Raw genomic sequence first — 20,887 nt, forward strand, 5'->3', positions numbered from 1 at the left:
TCTATAGTGATGACGTGGCAGCTTGCACCAGCGACAATCATTCACTGTCAGCGAACAGCCATCGACGATTAGAAGAGAATTGTACTTAGTGCCAGGTATAAAAGAGGTGGGCTTGATATTGCTGTTTCATTGGCGACGCTCTGCCATGTCACTGGCATTCACGGTTCATGCGTGTTGCATTCCGCACTAAGGAATCAAAACCATCGCATTGGCTATGCGAATTAATGCTGCACACGAATCGTTTTACATCAAGCTGACGAAGAAGGAAGGAAAGTGGAACGGGTCGTGCTGTGACGACTTCCACTCATATCCGCATTGTATTGGAATCCCATGTTAAGCGATTAGGCTGCCACGCGGTTTGGGAGAATTCTTTTTACTTTAAACCAGGATTTCAAAAAACTTGTTATTTGATAAAACCCAGCCCACACGATGACAAGAAAGTTTAACGATTCCTATTGGACTGATAGGACAGGGCTTGAAGACAAATTCACAAAAACACATCAAATAGTTTTAACGGAATGTTCCCCACCAGTTGGCCAATACGAGGAATAACTTCAATAATACCTGAAACCATGCCCAGGTGCAACATGACGGTTAGCGTGTTGTAGTCTGCAGGTCGCTGCAGCAGATGACGAATATTAATCAATCAGGAGGCAAGATTTAAATCAATTGATTGCAGTCATGCGACTTATGCACGTTAGAAAGGAAATTAAATGAAAGTTTCGACATCGCCTTGACCATATAGGCTATGGGGTTAGAGAATGGTAATTTCAATGGCGTGGGTTCAATTCCCAGCCATGCCAGTACTTTTTTTTCTTCCGTAATTACCAAACAAAGTTCAAAGCAAGAATCAATTCTCTGGCTGAATGCTAGAAGGCTTAGTCAGCTGGTTCACAGAGAAAATTGTCCCATGTTAAAGTGTCTACTGGTCAAAACACTCCATTTGCTGCAACAACCTACAAATACGCCGACGGTTCCTGCTTTTCAACTTGGTTGTCATCAAAGCCGAGAAGCATTCCTCGCACTCCAATACAGACATTGATAACTGAGGAAGATCGCACCTGCAAGAATCGGGTACGATGACGTCATGTTGAACCACAAGTTTATAAGATTCCTTATGTTTTGCCGATTAAGAACTTCCTCAAAGTTGAACTGCCCGATAAGTCCGTCTTGTGATAAACCCGTTGCTTTCCAGATTTGTTTCAAAAATTTTCCTTGAAAATTAAAGCAGCTCATTTCGAACAGGAAACTTCTCGGATTACTTCGGAAAAGTTAAAGGAAATTTGGCACGGTCGCAACACCTTCAGAAAAATTTAAGATAGGCCTACAGTAGAAAGGAAAATAAAAGAAAATGTTACGAAACAAAAAATAAAAACAACAGCCAATAATTTTATAGGTTTTGCTGATATTTTCAAGAATTGTATAAATAAATATAATTTGCTATAGGCTACACGTCAACATAGCAAAGGTCGAGAAAAAGGTAGAAGAGACAAAACGCGAACGTTAAAACGTGCTTGTAACCGAAGTAAGTTATTAAGTTGAAAGGAATTTGGCTCGGTCTCAACACCTTCAGAAAAATTTATAATAGAAAGCGAAATAAAAGAAAACGTTACCGGTACAGACAAAAATAAAAAAAAGACAAACAAAAATAATAGCCATAATTTTATAGCTTTAGCTGACATTTTCAAGAATTGTATAAACATTTGCTATGAAGATCGGCCATGGTGCGTTATCAAGAGTGCTGATGGTCGTGAGGGAACACATCTTGATGCGTTTAGCTCATAGCAAGGCAGGCAAAGAAAACAGTTTGGGAATGTTATCGATATACAGGCCCGGATTTAGGGGGGGGGGGGGGGGGGGGGCAGAGGGAGCAGTTGCCCCAGGCCCCCCGATTTTGAAGGGCCCCCCTATGTGGTTAAAATGTGATTTTGTGTTATTTTTTTTCCTTTTGGCCTTTAAACTTAAAGTTTCTGCAAAATGCTGTGCAGTACTGGACTGATGCTACTGTAGACGTAGAGCCTTTGTGTGATGTTCGTGAGGACGCGGGTTCGACACCGCATGCGAGCTCACGGTTGTATTTGACGAGACAACCAATGACACACTTGTGGGTGGACACTCGAATTGTGATTGTGAATGAATCGTAATTGTAAATGAACGGTTATTGTGAATTGTGAATGAATATGAAACGTAATTGTGAATATGTGAATATGTGAATATGTGAATATGAAGTGAAATATGTGAATATGAAGTCGTAATTGTGAATGAATATGAAACAAAAGCACTTTGGTTTTAAACTGCAATTTTTGCCTCCCACCAAGCGGTCAAACGTTTTTACATAAAATGTAATGTTTCAATATTGAGGCTACCCTTTAATATTATTTCCCCTGACCGAATGTGGAAAGCACTCATGGATTGTGAGATACATATTATACATTTCCAGCACCTGATTGCACGAAGCCTGTGCAGAAGCATTCACCTAATTCGTCACCTCAGGGACAGATGATTGAATACTTAACCTCGGACTGGGAAAGCTTCTTTCAGAGTGAAGTTTCCGATTGTTGGTCTTGTTGCGGGGAATTATTCCATTCATTAGATGCCGCTGAATGGAGAGCGGTCTTTAACGTGCGTTGCTCAAGCGCACACCTCGAGACTCGAACCAGCGCCGCTTGATCTTGAAGCTGCTTCGTTCCAGAAGTCACGCGCAAACCAACTGAGCTATCGAGGCGGAACCGTTAGTTCGCCTTATTCGTCACATCCGGGCAAAATTCCTTTTTATTTGTACAACCAGTGCGATGTTCTGACAGGCAGAAAAAGTTGCCTTGTTTTAAATCGTCCGGATACGTTGAAACAACGTTGGCCTACAAACGGAAACTTTGTTGCTGGCTGTGCAATATTACAAGCGATGTTTTGTCACTACAATGAGGTTTATTGCAAATCGATAGAACAAAAGGACAAGTGTTTGCAAATTTGAATTTTGGCTGTTTAATTTGATGCGTAAAACCAAACCAGAGTACGGCGAAGTTGAACTTTTATGCTTGATCATGACAGAATTAAGTGCAAACTTTTGGCGAAGGCTACTCAGATGTTAGTCTAGCAATTATGTTTAATGAAACAATAGATTACGGTATATAACTTGTTTAACTACTCTGTTAATCTTTTGAAGTCTAATTTTGACCTCAACCAAACATACTCCTAGACAGCAAATCAGCCGTTTTTTTACATTGATTCAACGTCTGTCGACGTAATGTAAAAATTGCTATCTACGTTAGACACACGACAACATCAAGTGCTGCCGATGAACGGCACGAACACAGGCACAGTGTTGATGTAGTGTTTGTAAGAGTCCAAACTTCCGTACTTCTTCAACCCCGTCCGTTCCAGAATCGGGATCCCACTCAGTTGAGTGATGAGGTAGTAGACAAAGATTGGAGAGAGGATGCTGAGCCACTCCCAACCTATCATAGGAAATAAATTTGTTATCATTCCAAACCTGCTTGCTTTTGAAGAACAACGAGAATACAACGCATCATGAGCACAACAACATTCAGCAGGAGTCGGCTGATAGTACTTGCACGATGCTCAGTTCGACACCACTCAAAAACATGGACCTATGACTTACACAACACATAACATGCTTGGTGGAAACAAAGATTGGGTACATTTTCCAAACAAAACAGACAGGCAGATGGGAAGCAGACGCCTGTCCAAGCAATCCATTTCATCACCCACATAACATTGACATAGGTACGACACAAAAGCAGCCAAACAGCATTGTACGACGCTCGAAAGAACAGCTCCAAGAGCACCCGGCTGCGTCTTCGACAACACACTTAATAACAAAATGGAAAGGGAGGCGAACAATTGAAAGGGTTGGCTTCCTTACCTTACTCACTTATTCTAAACTTCTAATCACCGAAAATTACCTTGAATGCTTAAAAAAAGTTAGGATTGATGGGGTATTTGGTGGGTATGTACTGAACTCTAGCCAGGCCATACCAAACCTCTTATACCGTAACATGAGTGATGAAATCCCACTAGTGAGTGAGGTTATGTTACATGCCAAACTGTCATGTACGAAGTACAGTAGTAACCCAATCATCAAGTCTGTTTTTTTTTTATATTGGGTCAACGTTGCGGTAAAGCAAACTGCATAATATGGCCGTCACTACGTGTCTCTACCATTCTACCGACAGTTTGTTCTTACATTGATCCTACGCAATCAACCAAGTGCCACTGAATGGTGAACTATACAATAGTTGCAAGAGGACAACCGCAGTTACTTGGTGAGAATTGTAATTAGAGATGTAAAAAAACGTTTTTTTTTTGTTTTTAAAAAAAAACGAGCTCGTTTTGTTGTTTTTTATCGTTTTTTTTGTTTTTTATTCGTTTTTTTGTTTTTTTTACCTATTTTGACATTAAATGTCACAATATGCAGCAATTAGAGTAAACTCATTGCTATAGCGTCTCTTTCAACAAAGAAACAGTCTCATAACTCGTATAACTTACTTTAAATCAGACTATATGTCTGGTATAGGCCTATTTTTTCATTGCAATTTTGTAGGTCCCAAGTCTCAACACACGAGCCATAAAAATTTCTCACTGTCTCAAATAGTAGTAACAGTGTCCTATGGTTGGCACATCTCAAGTATTGTCAAATATAGTTATTACTATCTGAAGCCTTTACAAATTGTTTCACCTAACGGATCATCAGAAGGTCTGAAAAAAACATGCAAACAGTAAAGAATCGATAATTCTGAAAAGATATTAAATATTACAACTGTAATTTAATCTGCCAAAAAAAATCTCTAAACCTGTACTTCCTGAGAAGATATTAAATATTGCAACTGTAATTTAATCTGCAAAAAAACTCTAAACCTGAATTCCTGAAAAGATATTAAATATTATAACCGTAATCCAATCTGCAGAAAAAAAACCTCAGAATCACTAAGGACAACATCCATCCGCCACGACAAAGCTTCAATCAATTTGTCCCAATTTGGAAACCAAACAACATGATGGCAACATCTATGACATCACAAAGAAGCAAAATGCATATGTGATGATCAGCGCAATCTGTAGTAATCTGAACAAAATGAATAAAAATTGTTTTTAAACCTGTAAAAATTAAATGAGATCTACCTGTAAAAATCAAATGAAATTTAATATTTTTAAAATTATAACCTGTGAAAATCCCAAGGAATTGTGATGATGTAACCTGTAGTGATCCGAACAAATGAAATAAAATCTGTTTTTAAACCTGTAAAAACTAAATGAGATTTACAGCCTGTAAAAATCAAATGAAATTTTTTTAAAAAAACCTGTGAAAATCAAAAGAAATTTATTTTATTTTGAAGTACTTGAGTTTAAATTTGTTTCTATGACGACATTTGCCGACCAGTTCCGAACGCTTGTTCAAAAGGTGGCCACTATCAGCCTTCAGAATGGCCAGCTTTTCAGCCAAACATAGGCCACAATTGTTACGACCACCTCCACTATAAGGCCGAGCACAGCTGTGGATGGACCAAGTTATTTTAGGGTCAACACCCTTGTCCTTAAGGTCCCAAACTGCCTTAGATAGCTCGGTGCTGTTTCGTTTAGACCTATCCATGAAGGTACATTTATGGTTGGAAAAACGTATTTTAAAAGTAGTTTCACAACAACCAATGTAATTAAGAACCTTCGGGCTGTTATCAATAGTAGCTTTGTTAACAACGGCCTTCTGCAAGCATTGCCCATTCAAAGGACAATCTGGCCTCACCCTACAATTGCAACCAGGCTGCGATGGTAAATTATCAGCCTGCAATATTGCTTTATTGTGGGAGGATATGACACTTGCAACATTCGGAGTACAACTGTAGCTCAGCTTAATAGTATTACGGTTGAATATTTTGTGCAATCTATGATGGGGTGGAAAGTGTATGGAAACAAGATTGAAAAATTCCTTATTTCCTTACCAATATTGCTATCAACCTGCAAGCTGAAAGGAGGGTTAAACCATAAAATTGTCCGGCTCCTTTTCCTAGATGTTCGTAAGTTATTAGCAGGGTTGTAGCAAACTCTCTCCGCAAAACCACTTTTCAAAAGGGCATCATTATAAACAGATGCGGTCTTATCAAATTCATTTTGGCCAAATGATGTGGCGGACAATCGCTTTGAAATCATGGTCGGGATTTGTCTCTTAATACAGATCGGATTACGGTTATAATATTTAATATCTTTTCAGGAATTCAGGTTTAGAGTTTTTTTTGCAGATTAAATTACAGTTGCAATATTTAATATCTTCTCAGGAAGTACAGGTTTAGAGATTTTTTTGGCAGATTAAATTACAGTTGTAATATTTAATATCTTTTCAGAATTATCGATTCTTTACTGTTTGCATGTTTTTTTCAGACCTTCTGATGATCCGTTAGGTGAAACAATTTGTAAAGGCTTCAGATAGTAATAACTATATTTGATTTAATTCGCTCTGCTTTGCCTTTTTGCTTGGCATTGAGCACTTTTTGTAGTATTAATAGTTTTCATTGTCTCAAGTATTGTCTGTACTTTGGTCGAGCCAGTTGTTAAATGCAGTACCACACTCGTGTACAGTTTCGAAGCCACCTGGGATTTTGGTTAATGGGCATGTTAGGACCAGGTGGTCACTGGTCAGTGTCCTGTTTTTCTACTTAACAAAGGCACTTTTGAGCAGCACTCCACACCTTTTCCAGTACAACGTCAAGAGGTTGTTCCAGTTGATGTGCATTTGGTGCAAACTTGATGAAAATCACACAAGCGGTTCTCGAGTTATAAGTGAAGTAACCTTAGCCACTAGGTGGCTTCATAGATAAGGAGCAATAGAAAACGGCAATATCTCAAGAACCGCTCAACATATTTGGATAATTTTTAGCTCTACCCCATGTTTTCTGGGGTGGGCTATCTGTTTATGAATATTAAAACAAGTTTTGGCGACTACTTTTTGAGATAAAAAGAAATTAACCTCTTGTCGTTACGCACCAATAAAACCATGATGCGTAACTTTAAAAAAAAATTTTTTTTAATCGGGTAGAGGAAAGATTGATGAAAAGTTTGACAAAAGCAGTGTAGTGCTAAAGCCCCAACTTTTAGCCCAAATCACATTTAAATGAAGTGAAAGATGGAAACATTATGTTGTTTTTTATTTCCCTGAAGAGTTCAATAAATACTCCTTTGTGATGTCATAGTCATGTTTGTTTTCCCTTAATCACACCATTGTGCTGTCATAGACATTTTTAAAAGAAGTATGGTTGCACTTATCCATCCAAGTTGAACTACTGTAGTTTTCAGGACTTTGAGACTTTAGCACTTTTCTGTTTTTGCCAAACTTTTCATCAATCTTTACTCTACCCAATAAAAAAATTAAAGTTACGCATCATGGTTTTATTGGTGTGTAACGACAAGAGGTCAATTCTCACTCCTTTTTACTCCAGCGTAGTTCCCAAATAAAATAAGTTTTCATCTTTGAAGTTTGTTTGGTATCTTTATCCTGCATTGCGGTAGCCTAATATGGGTAAAACTTTATACTTGTCAGGAAAAGTATTATGAAGCATTTATTCACTATGTGAACACTGAGCAGTGCTGAAAAACTCCACTTTAAAGGGAAATTTCTTCATTCAGGGTTGGTAGTTATTAGCAATAGGTAACATGGGTGGTGGGCATTTGAAAGGAACATTAACCAAAACCTTTTCTGATAAATGCACTTACTTTTGACAGCTAAAAATATCAGTGATAAGATTTCTTGCATTATGTCACAAATGATCTGCAGGAAGCATCAATGACAAAGTGTCTAAGACCTTTTACAACACACGAAAAGAATACTTCTGTTTCAACGTTTATAAAGCATATAGGCTACATCGTTGTTAAGCTATCAGTTAAAAAACATGTTTAAACAAACTATTGGCAATAGCTTGCATTAGTAAATTACCACAAACAAGTTAATGTGTGTTCTGAATACTGCCATCTTGTTTTTGCCAAAATTTCGTCAACCCATTGAGTGTGTACAAGAATAACCAGTAGGCCTACCGGTATACTAACATCGTAGGCTACCTTCCATAAAGGGCACTTCCATAAAAGGAAAAAGAAATTAACTCATCTACATTATGTCATGTATCAAATTGCATTAATTCAATGTCTGTCAGGTCTACTGCCACAAACATGCCTGAGAATGAAAAAGAAAGTGAAACAACGTAGGCTATAGGGCTATGCAAAAACATATGCTGCTGCCAAGCACACACACTGAGGAATTTCAGCACACCAATAAAAGCAATTTTACTAGTTTAATGTTTTTCAAGAGCACTATAATGAAACTAAGCCGCAAATTGTAAAAAATTTGCAAATTTTCCAGAAAAATATGAAAAAAAACAAAAAAAACGCGTGTTTTTTTTGGCCCAAGTTTTTTTTGCATTTACAACTCTAATTGTAATCAACATCATTAAAATCAGGGCCATGTTTGAAATTTCATTCTCGAATTATCACATTTTGTTGTAAATAAAAAACGCGTAGACGACATGATTTTTAGTCGGATACAATGGAACAACAATGCTTTGGTGCCAGCATCGGTTTGTTGATTGTGAACTGTTTGCCATCAACGCGACCTTCAACGATAGAAACGTCAGAATCTATCAAAGACCAACGAGCACCTGAGAAGACGGTCGATGCGATGATGAAGACGCCAAACCACATGACGATCTCACCGAAGTAGTTCGGATGGCGACTGATTGACCAAAGTCCAGTGTTGATGAACTTGCCCTGGATAATAAACAACCGCATTTTAAAACATTGGTTCATCAAGATTTGTTGAAAATTATTGGCATAACGCCATTTTTAAATTATTCTATTTGCATTTTTTTTGCGTTGCTACCAAATTGCACTCCCACAAAACATTCCAAAATCTAGTTGGATCATTAACAAACTTTACAAGTCAAAATGTTTGCAACGCGGACAAACCGTTCACTAAACGATCCAAATATCACTGATCTTTATCGCAAAGCGCGGCATACCACGTTGTCTGGGTCGTTCTTGAAGGCAAACTTCTGATAATCGGCGACAACTTCCATCAAAAAGCCGAGCAACCACACAGAGAAGCCCACTGCGTCCTGGAGAGTCAACTCTCTGTTGTTGTTCTTGTTATTCAGCAATAGAGTGGGAAGGAGGGTGACGTACACCCACACCCCTGCACAGAAGGGAAATAAGATTTGATATCGATTTGTATTTTCTGTATTGTGCAACAGCACTGAAGATGAAAACAGTGTAGATTACGAAACGTCTGCTGATCATAAATTTAGTATTTACATTTTGGGCTCTGGCTTGACCAGGCATTCCAAATATTTCACTCCTAAGACGGTACTAGTGGTCAGATTGAGTGAATCTCTTGAGAAGCAGCTTCACGGAGGCTACAAATGCAAACGCTTAAAACAACTAACGTCAGTTTGGTCACAAAGACCGACACAGTGAAGTTTCCGCTTGGTGAACTGCCGTCTGCTAATTATTTCAAGCCGCTCATTGAAGAGACATTCTTGAAATGTATTGCTCAAGCGCATAAAGCGTGAGTTAAACCATCGCTTCCTATCCTCCTGGGTTCAAGCGTCCAGGCTTCACTGATATTTGTGGTAACCTTTCACATCAGTTCCCGTGGTATACTCTTGTGCATGGTGAACCACAAAATCAGTTTTAGGACACCAATAGTTTATTGTAACATGGTGATGGTAAGGAGCTCATTTGTTCGTTTGGTCAAGGAAATAATTTGTTTGGAATGATGAACAAAGTGGTAGTTTTGTTTGCACAACTGGACATTAATTACTCACCTTGCAAAAGCCAGAAAATAAAGAATGTGACGGGTTTACTCTTGACCCTGTCGAAACGACTGTCTCCACCACTCAATAAAACTCGATAAAACAAAAATGAGCCAAGACTGCAACATATTACACAGAGAGTAAGTGATCTTAAGCATGAATACACATTACACAAGGAAACATAAGGCTACATAAAGAAATCGGCAACAACTATGTGTCTTCCAATTGTTCAATATGTTGACGTTTTTGCAATAAAACATTTACAAAATACTCTTGAAACAATAAATTGAAATAGCTGACTCTATCGATCCAGTTGATTTAAAAATAAACGCAGCCTGTAAAGTCCAAACTACAAGCTCAAAATAAATTAATGAAGCATGCTATTGTGGCTTAGTTCATTACCGTATCGCCCATACTGTGGTCAGAGTGGCAAGAAGAATATGACGATTGCTTTTTACTTTGTTCCACTGCAAGCTGGTCTGGATCAACAAAATGAAGGTGGCAGAACCTGCAAAAGACGGAATGCTAGAAATTATTTTTCCTTTTCTCTTCTACAAAGTAGCATCCCTCCATAATGAGATCACTCACAACATCAATAACTAAAGTCACATTTCTTCTGGAGGCAAGACCAAACTTTCTATCTTCTGCATGCATTCAGGCCTCAGGTTCACCAATAGCATAACAATTTGCATACAACATTACAACAGCACCCTATCATAAGGACGCTTGTGATCACCATCTCAATCAAGAATTGCCATGAATGCTGTTAAAATGGTAATTTATTATCTAAGTTGTTTGCTAGTTATTTGATCTAATTGTTTTGTTAGGTCTCTATTCTGATTTTCCGTAAAGTTAGCGCTTTGCAATTTCCTAGAGATGCCATAACAAAGAAAAACTTATAAAATAACAAAGAAAACTTATAAAATAACAATGAAAACTTATAAAATAAATCACATCTATTTTTTCTAAAGTCTTATTCCACTGATATGGTATATATAATATATACGCAAAGATGTTTAAAAGTGTCATTTATTCCAAGAATAAATTGTAATAAACGCATAACAAAGTGCTAAATGCAGGCAGCAGAGCAAGTGACTACAAAAACTAAAATGGCTTAATAAATTTAAAATGGTTAAAATTGTTATTTATATATATATATATTTTACACTCTAGGCCAGGGGTGGGCAACGTGCAACCCTTTTCCATTTTTTGTGCAACCCTTCATCTTCTTCCAGCTATTTTTCTCCAAATAAGGCTATTTTCATCTCGATTTACACAATTTCGAAGATTAAGAAGTGATATGGCCGTCTTTTCACTCTCCTGTACTTGTAAAATAAGTTTTGCGCCTGTAGAAATCCAGCTTGAATTGAATTCACTGCAGGAGGATGACATTCTTAAAGTACAAAATTTCAATAAGATAAATTCCATTGCTGAAAATATGAATTAGTGTATATTTGATGTGCGGCCCTCCTGCAAGCCTTACATTTTCCTAATTGGCCCTTGTGTTAAAAAGGTTGCCCACCCCTAATCTAAACTATCATGAAGCAATTTATTCTGACATGCAGAAGCATGGTTTGCAAATGTTTATTTACTACACATGCAAATAATTATTATATATATACATTATAATGTTTACCAGTTAAATCATAAAACTTTTCCGTTTGCAACGAAAAAGCCAAAGCAAATCCAACCAGTTGAATGAGGAAATCTATAGAAGCCAAATACAACAACCTATGCATTGTATGCTACTTCTAGAATTTGTAACAAATACTATATAGACTAAATATTTATAAGGAATAAAGAATGATAAAGTTTAGAATACTTGAGAGATCATAGTTTTAATTTCAAAGTTACTTTACTATAATAGAGCCAGATCATGGTGACCTTTATACTCAGGCCATGACAATGTGCAGCTTAAAGTAAAAATTTGACTGAAGGCCGATCCGTCCGTAGTCAAAATTGCTAGCATAAATTGATAGTTTTAGTATTAGTTAACAAATATATAGTCTATGTGTATATTGTGAGTTAATTTTGTGCTGATGTTACCATTTAAATAACGAAATACATTTTGGTACTTGTTCAGGAAAACCAAAAAGCATCTGGCAACACTGATAATTACGAAAGATTTGTCATCTTTTCAATGTAAAATTAGAAGTTTCGTAGTGATCACACTTTGGCAATTTGGATTCCCAAAACTATTATTTCAAAAAGATATAAAATAAAATTTAGCTTAAAGTTCAAAATCGAAATTACATCAGCCTCCAGTTCAATCGTTGTCAAGGCCGGTTGTCATAGATCACTGTGAGTCAGATGCACTACTTGTCTTCAGTTTGAGTACAATTACTTTGTTATTTAACAAAATTAATACTTTTGGACATAAATAAACAACTAATCTAATTGTCATACACATAAAGTATGATAATGGTTATAATTATGATAGCAATGTCATTGCTTGAACATTGAACATAATGCTGCATATTCAAAGTGAAACCTTTTACCATGATGGATTACTGGCAAACGAATGCAACCTAGTTCGTACTCTCAGTTTGTACCCTGAAAAGATCGAGGGAAAAAATTAAAAAAGCCAAAGTCGCTGATTGCAGTTTCCGCAAACAAACAAAAACTCCTAGGATCATTACCGGAAATTTTAAAATGTTTGCGGAAACTGCGACCAGCGACTTCGGCAAACTTTTAGGATCATTACTGAAAATTTTAAAATGTTTGCGGAAACTGCGGAAAAACAGTTCTATTTTTTTCTCTCGATCTTTTCAGTTTGTTTGTTTGCGGAAACTCCGATCAGCAACATCGGTATTTTTAGTTTTTTCTCTCGATTGTTTCCTAACCCTAACCCCTTTTTAAAATGTTTGGGAAAACTGCGATCAGCGACTTCTGCAAACTCTTAGGATCATTACCAGAAATTTTAAAATGTTTGCGAAAACTGAGGAAAAACGGGAACTCCAATCAGCGACTTCAGCTCATTTTAATTTTTTCGTCTTGTTTTTTTCCTAACTCTAACCCTTTTAAAATGTTTGCTGAAACTGCAATCAGCGACTTCGGCAAACTCTCAAACTCTTAAGATCAATACCGGAAATTTTAAAATATTTGCAGAAAAACGGAAACTCCGATCAGCGAGTTTGGCTTTGTTCTATTTTTTTCTCTCGATCTTTTTAGTTTGTTTGTTTGTGGAAACTGCGTTTTTCTCTCGATCTTTGCAGGGGGAAAATTTTAAAATGTTTGCGGAAACTGCGATCAGCGACTTTGGCTTTTTTAAATTTTTTTCTCGATCTTTTCAGGGTTTGAACTAGGTTGCAACCCTGGCAAACAACCTTGTTGATTACCAGTACTGTTACTGATGTTGCCTGTAGTTTGTTCCTATTTCCTTAATAAACATCTTCAAAGACTGAGCCTGGTTGTCAGTTCAAAAAGTGGCATGTCAGGTGTCAGCTGCCTAGCCAAATGCGAGAACCTTGGTGTAATGTCCAAAACGGCACCGGTTGCACACCAAACGACTGTGTCTCTGGGAGGTGAATGAATGCCCTTATGCCTGAAGGTGATTACAAAGACCGCCCTTCCTGTTCACTTAGTCTACACCATTAACTACCAGACATAAATGTGGATAGAACAAAAAGGTTGAAAGAGCATTGTGAATACAAGTGTAGTGGTTCTCAACCACTTTTGTGGCCAACTGGCCATGAACCCTTTTCCAGAATTGTCAAACCTGTTGACCCTAATCTTCTGAGTATGACCCTGAATAAATGTTTTTCCAAAGTACATTCAAATGCATAAATTTTAGTAATTTTTCTAAAATTAATACGTTAATAAATCCCCAGCTTTTTGCAAAACCACTCAATAAAATATGGTGTCCGACAAATTGTTTGTAAGCAATTGTTCGTGAAGCAATTGTTCGTAAGCAATTCGTAAGCAATGTAAAATTAATTCTTCGTAAAACAATTCTTCCTAAAGCATTTTTTCGTGCATGCAGTTAAAATTTGATGTATACGAAGAAATGCTTTACAAAAAATTGTTTTACGGATTTCATTTTACAAGAAACAGTTTACAAACAATTGTTTTACGAACAATTGCTTACGAACAATTGCTTTACGAGCAATTCCTTACGAACAATTTGCCTATAACCATAAAAATTTTTTTTTGTCTGGCTACATTACGCTGCCAAATTTTATGAAAAAATGGGTAATTATTTTTCATATTTTAAAGAGCCTGAAAATAAAGGGAGGAAATAAAAGTTTTTGTCAAATTTGAAATAATTGTAATTTCAGCATATCATGATCATTCAATGGTTGTAATAATTTAAGGCCAGCTGGTACAAAGGAATGTGTTGACCTTAATCGCCAGAAAGATTCCTGGGTGGGTTATTGAGTTTTGCATGGAGCAAGTGGGTAGAATCTTTTAAAAGGTGAGCCACATGTACTTAATGGTTATTTTTTTGGCAACGCTGGTTGGATGCCTGCAAGGACTGGTAAGTACTTTGTTGAAGTTGCGCGGGTGCAACCTAGTTCGTACCTTGAACCTTTCGTACAGGGCTGCGATTTTTTCTTTCTTGTCGAACGACCAAAAATTCTACGCTTGTTTGTCGAATAGTAATATGACGTCACAAGAGTCAGATTATAAGCGTTTGGCCACGAGTTACCGCACAAGTTGTGAGGTATCAAAGTCACTTACTTTAAGTTTTTAATCCCACGCTGGTTGAGTGATTCCATCTACGACGACAAAAACATTGCCGTCGCCAAATCAACACACCTTGGATTGCTGCGACAATTGCCGTAGCTATGCTTTAATGTATAATCAAACAAAATTTTATGCGGTTCTTCATCGCGTGTCACACGGCGGTAGTCCAGAGCGTCACGCAAGCTATTTTATGCGCTGACAATGCTCTTGTGAACTGTAAAAAGTTTGCAACCTTATAAATACCGGCTTATTGTTACGCAAAAATTATTCTTTCATTAAATGCTTATTGTTTACCGGTGTGGTTGCGAATATAAACCATCGTGAAAAAAGATATATACAGTTAAAAAGTGGAATTTACCTGCTATATATAGATTATTATCAAACAGAAGGAAAAGTTAGTGTGGTATTTTGCTAAATTTGTAAAGAATTTTATGACGGAAACAAATCGGAATTTGAAAAGCTACGGGGTCAAGTTAAAAAAGTAGTACAAATTTGGATAAACGATTCTTTGGCAGAAAAGAAAAATAATAATGCTTCTGATCATATGGCATTGCGCGTTCATGAACGGGCAGTTTTGCGTCTTCAAGTTTTCCAGTGACGATGCGCAGCTTCATCCTCCCATACAGCGTCTTATGATTCCGATTCTGACAGTTGGTTCTTTATCAAACAGACTCGTGTTTGCTCGCAGTATCTCAATTGTGCTGAAATTATGTTAGCGTAAACGTAAATCAAGGCAATCATCTCGCAGTGAAATATTAATTTGTTACCGGTACCTCGTTGAACAATTAACGTTATTTTAGGATAATTCAAAGTAGCTAGATGTCGAATTAATGTAAAACAAACATAAATTTCTTCTTGGGCATTGTTACGCAGGTAGCAAAAATCGTTATTTTTGCATTGACTTCACGTCTGTAGACGTTGAATCAATGTAAAAAATGATGATTTTTGCTGTCTGGGTACGCAATGTAACCCGCCAGAAAAATTAAATAGATTTATGCAGACTCGAACGTTGAATCAACCCAAAATTAACCTACTTTTCCCCTTGAGTTATTTAACGTAACAGCGTGCGTATCGCTACTTTTGGTATTATTACATCACTACAAATTAAATAGTGCGGTCGTGACTCGTGATAGACTACTCTAGTATATTTTTCGCCTCTTGTTTTTTTTTTCGATTCAACGTCTGCAGACGTTGAATCAATGTAAAAACGTCGGGTTTTGCCAGCTGGGTTGTGTGTTTTTGTGAATGCAAATCGCCCATTAGGTAATCACAGAAACCCTTTTAGTGGATGGAAGTCAAGTTGCAACCATGTTTGTCTGTCTACTATAATACTATTCTTTATTCACATTGCAAAACATTTCTGCAATCTTGGAACAACCTGGGTTTTTTTTTTCGGTCATTTATCGGTCATTGACCGATTTTTTAGCAAAATGTCCGAAAAAAATATAGTCAATTCGGTCAAAATGTCCGAAAAAATACGTACACGCTCAAATCGATTTCAGTGATTGCAAAGAAGCTTCTTCCGCCACTGTACGATTTCTTGTCAATCGGAAATACAAGACGTAAACTTAGTGTTTAAACGTTGATCCAATGTCTTATTATATGTGATAACGCAAATACAGAAGTCAGTCTTCGAAATTAGCGTGGGCAATCGGCACTTGCCGAGGTGATTGCCGACGCAGATGCGTTAGCGTTGGCAGTAAAAATGCTGAGGCCACAGGAGCGCTTGAAAGGACCAAAAGACTACAAAAAAAAAAAATAATTTTCTTGGACTACACCACACTCTTACTATTGCTGGATGTTTTATTTGGGTTACTTCCTACTTCGCCGGCGCTTAGACACGTGCCCAGCTGAGAGAATTGAATCTTTCATAAAAATATCATCCTATTTGCATTGATTCAACGATGGTAGACGTCAAATTAGTCTAAGCATCTACTCCTTATCGCGCCTCGCGACTTTGTGTTGCTCGCAGTATCTCAATTGTGCCGAAATTATGTTAGTGTAAACGTAAATCGAGGCAATCTTTTCGCAGGAAGCTATTAATTTGTTACTGGTACCTGGTTGAGCAATTAACGTTATTTTATGATAATTCAACGCCACTAGATGTCGAATTAATGTAAAACAAACGTAAATTTCTTATTGGATACTGTTGTTACGCAATATAACCAGCCGGGAAAATTAAATCGATTTGTGTTGCCTCGAACGTTGAATCAACCCAAAATTAACTTACTTTCCCCCCGTCAGTTATATAACGTTTATTACTTAACAGCGTGCGTATCGCGTTGCTCGCTTTATCGCTACTTTTTGGTATTATTACATCACAATAAATCAAACAGTGCGGTCGTGATAGACTACTCTAGTATATATTTTGCTTTTCGCTTTACATGTTTTGGTACAATTTTTTCGTAATAAACGTTCACATGCAATTGCCGAGGCAATTTCAACTTTTGCCGTTTGACCTTGACAATGTTTTTGCAAAAATAAAAATATGATAATTTCAAAGACTGAAAGTAACGTTTGTTTGTTCTAACTTTTCTCAGATAAAACACGACAACGTTTCTCAGCGAAACTTAATGTTGTAGCTAGTCAGGAAGTGCAAATTTTCGTTTGTATCAGCTACTTCAAAGGAAATATTTTCATCAGAAAAAATGACCGAAATAAATAAAAAATGACCAAATTTTTTCAAGTCATTTCGGACAAATGACCGAAAAGTCTCAGCGAAAAAAAAAAACCAGGGAACAACAAGTGCATAAGTCAGACATAAGTGCAAACTTGCAAACACGTTGACAATTAAAGTAGCCTACTTCGGTTATTTTATCTATAAAAGAAACCCGTTGTGTCGAATAGCACAAAACGTGTGTGGCAAAATGTTTGATGCCAGGCGTTGGAACTTCGATCAAAGCATACTCCCGCAGTGTTCAAAATGGCGGCGCTGACGCCTTGGGAGTTTCTCGTGTGATACGGTGTGAAGCGTCGCTTTTAGACCTTGCTTTGAAGTACCTGGCGCAAGAAAGTTTACGTAAGTCAGCACTCTTATGATTGCATCACGTGATCTCCCACCCCCCCCGATTGTTCCTCGACTTGAAGACGTTTAGTCCTCTCTCAATTTTTTTTCATTTTTATTTTCCTTTTTTTCGATTTTTTTTTGTAAGGCACGGCGTTTGTCGAATAGTGATGGCGCGTGTCGAGTGACCTCGTCACCGAAAATAGCAGCCCTGCATTCGTACAGTCAGTTCATACCCTGAAAAGATCAACAAAAAAATTTTAAAAAGCCGAAGTCGCTGATTGCAGTTTAATGGCACAAAGCCGAAGTCGCTGATCGGAGTTTCCCCAAACAATTTGAAACAAACTCGAGGGTTAGGGTTAGCGAAAAATGCGGTTAGCGGAGACTGCAAAACTGCGGAAAAATGTTTGCGGAAACTGCGATCAGCGAGGGTTAGAGCATAGATTATTCTAAGGTTAGAGTTAGAGTAAGCGGAAACTGCGGAAAAATGTTTGCAGAAACTGCGATCAGCGAGGGTTAAAGCATAGATTACTCTATGGTTAGGGTAAAGGTTAGCGGAAACTGCGAAAAAATGTTTGCGGATACTGCGATCAGCGAGGGTTAGAACATAGATTACTCTATGGTTAGAATTAGAGTAAGGGTTAACAAAAACTGCGGAAAAAATTTTGCGGAAACTGCGATCAGCGAGGATTTAGGTTAGAGCGGGTGCAAACCTAGTTCGTACCATGAACAATTCGTACCGTCAGTTCGTACCTTGAAAAGATTGAGAGAAAAAATATAAAAGCCGAAGTCGCTGATTGCAGTTTCCGCAAGGTTAGGGTCGCGGAGTATCGGTTACCGGTAGGTATCGGTAGTTAGGGTATCGGAGTATCGCTATATGCAAATAAACAAACTGAAAATATCGAGAGAAAAAAATAGAACATTGCTGATCACAGTTTCCATTTTTCCACAAACATTTTAAAATTTCTGGTAATGATCCTAAGAGTTTGCCGAAGTCGCTGATTGCAGTTTCCGCAAACATTTTAAAAGGGTTAGGGTTTAGGGTGTTTCTGCAAACAAACAAACTGAAAAGATCAAGAAAAAAAAAAAAAAACAAGCCGAAGTCGCTGATTGCAGTTTCTGTTTTTCTGCAGTTTCCGCAAAAATTTAAAAATTTCCAGTAATGATCCTGAGAGTTTGCTGAAGTGGCTGATCGCAGTTTCTGCAAACATTTTAAAAGGGTTAGGATTGATCGGAGTTTCCGCAAACATTTTAAAAAGGTTGATCGAAGTTTCCAACATTTTAAAATTTCTGGTAATAATCCTAAGAGTTTTTGCTTGTTTGCGGAAACTGCGATCACAGACTTCGACTTTTTTATTTTTTTCTCTTGATCTTTTCAAGGTACGAACTGACGGTACGAATTGTTCATGGTACGAATTAGGTTGCATCTGGTTAGAGCATAGATTACTCTATGGTTAAAGTTAGCGGAAACTGAGGAAAAATGTTTGCGGAAACTGCGATCAGCGGACTTCGGTTTTGAGCTATTTTTTCTCTCGATCTTTTCAGGGGGAAAATTTTAAAATGATTGCGGAAACTGTGATCAGCGACTTTGGCTTTTTTGAATTTTTTTTCTCGATCTTTTCAAGGTACGAATTGACGGTCCGAACTGTTCATGGTACGAACTAGGTTGCATCCAAGTCGCGCAGAGGTATCCAGTCACATCAAGCGGATGCAACCTAGTTCGAAACCCTGAACAGTTCGGACCCTCAGTTCGTACCCTAAAAAGATCGAAAGAAAAAATTAAAAAAAGCGGAAGTCGCTGATCGCAGTTTCCGCAAACATTTTAAAATTTTCCCCCTGAAAAGATCGAGAGAAAGATAGCACAAAGCCGAAGTCGCTGATCGCAGTTTCCGCTAACCTTAACCATAGGCTAATCTACGGTATGCTCTAACCCTAACCCTCGCTGATCGCAGTTTCCGCAAACATTTTCCGTAGATTCCGCTAACCGCAGTTTCCGCTAACCTTTACCCTAACTCTAACCATAGATTAATCTATGCTCTAACCCTAACCCTCGCTGATCGCAGTTTCCGAAAACATTTTTCCGCAGTTTCCGCTAACCTTTACCCTAACTATAGAGCAATCTATGCTCTAACCCTAACCCTCGCTTATCGCAGTTTCCGCAAACATTTTTCCGCAGTTTCCGCTAATCTTTACCCTAACTATAGAGCAATCTATGCTCTAACCCTAACCCTCGCTGATCGCAGTTTCCGCAAACATTTTTCAGCAGTTTTGCTAACCGCAGTTTCGGCTAACCCTAACTCAAATCATCGAGTAATTTATGCTCTGCTCTAACCCTCGCTGATCGCAGTTTCCGCAAATATTTTTCCGCAGTTCCGCGGTTTCCGCTAACCCTAACCCTCGAGTTTGTTTGCGGAAACTCCGATCAGCGACTTCGGCTTTGTACTATTAAACTGCGATCAGCGACTTCGGCTTTTTTTAATTTTTTCTCTCGATCTTTTCAGGGTACGAACTGAGAGTCCGAACTGTTCAGGGTACGAACTAGGTTGCACCCACATCAAGCAATGTGCTGTTGATTGGCCGGTTTTATACCTTACCCGGTGCCGTGCCTACCCTGGTATGGACCTGTCCTGGCCAACTTGGGTCAAGTTCAGTAGAATTTCAACAGGAGTCAATTGCTTCTATTCCAACATGTAAAAGTGAGGTTTAGCTCTCTCATCGCCTTGCAAATGTGACGCAGAGGAACAAACTGCTGAGTACAGTATGTCATTCTTGAATGTCCCATTTACAAGGCACCAAATGGAATGCATGGTATAGCAAAACTGGACGAAGCAACACTCACCTGGCTTTCCATCACCTGTCCTGAAGTCAGAACAATCTTGTCTCATATGAAAGGAAAACTTTGTTTTTGTGGTGATGGTCACACATAAAAACAACTTTTTAATTGACTTTTATAGTGATCTATTTGCCAAGTAATTTGACTTTTGAACCCTTAGCTAAATTTACTTTACATCCCTTTGAAGTTACATTTAAAAATTGAGATTTTAAACTGCCAGAGCGCGAACGCTAAACTAAACCTCAAATCACTGCAAAACAAAAAAAAAAACTTGAAAAAGACGAATTTTTTAAAATTGCCAATGTTGCCAGACTTTTTGGATTTCCAGCACAAATGCTAAAGTTTAGAATCTGTATTGCAATAGTTCAATATAATTTAATTTTTTGCTGCTGGCGCAAGCCATATCCCGGGCGCAAACATGTGGAAAACAGCAAAGTAAACACACGAATTTGGCACCAACAAAAAAGAAAGATGGCGAAACCAAAAAGTTTAAAACATGCATAAAACAGTGTTTGGTTATCACTATCTTTAATTTGCATCGCCACCAAACCTACAAGA

The 20,887-nt window shown here is 37.8% G+C and overlaps 1 protein-coding gene across 3 annotated transcripts; it reads right to left on the bottom strand.

Moving 5' to 3' along the window:
- Positions 1-2,914: 2,914 nt before the first annotated feature.
- Positions 2,915-20,568, bottom strand: LOC145770338 (uncharacterized). 3 transcript variants are annotated; one of them, XM_082581945.1, is made up of 6 exons: positions 20,336-20,568; positions 10,209-10,314; positions 9,819-9,925; positions 9,015-9,187; positions 8,655-8,763; positions 2,915-3,455 (listed from the first exon to the last, which is right to left on the bottom strand). In XM_082581945.1, the coding sequence occupies exons 1-6, from the start codon at positions 20,379-20,381 to the stop codon at positions 3,283-3,285; spliced, it is 714 nt and encodes a 237-aa protein (XP_082438071.1). In that variant the 5' UTR covers positions 20,382-20,568; the 3' UTR covers positions 2,915-3,282. The 3 variants fall into 3 exon arrangements, with proteins under 3 accessions (XP_082438071.1, XP_082438070.1, XP_082438072.1); XM_082581944.1 differs by lacking the exon at positions 20,336-20,568 and adding an exon at positions 11,443-11,625; XM_082581946.1 differs by lacking the exon at positions 20,336-20,568 and adding an exon at positions 10,973-11,089.
- Positions 20,569-20,887: the final 319 nt, after the last annotated feature.

Source organism: Aplidium turbinatum, chromosome 5 (genome assembly GCF_918807975.1).
Source record: "Aplidium turbinatum chromosome 5, kaAplTurb1.1, whole genome shotgun sequence".
NCBI lineage: Eukaryota > Metazoa > Chordata > Ascidiacea > Aplousobranchia > Polyclinidae > Aplidium > Aplidium turbinatum.

Excerpts from the sequence above, each read along its gene's own strand:
- LOC145770338 (XM_082581944.1), bottom strand. The coding sequence starts at position 11,545 with ATGCATAGGTTGTTGTATTTGGCTTCTATAGATTTCCTCATTCAACTG. Across the intron at positions 9,188-9,818 it reads TATTTTCTGGCTTTTGCAAG|GGGTGTGGGTGTACGTCACC; the intron begins GTGAGTAATTAA and ends CCTTCTGTGCAG. Across the intron at positions 8,764-9,014 it reads AGAACGACCCAGACAACGTG|GGCAAGTTCATCAACACTGG; the intron begins GTATGCCGCGCT and ends TTTATTATCCAG.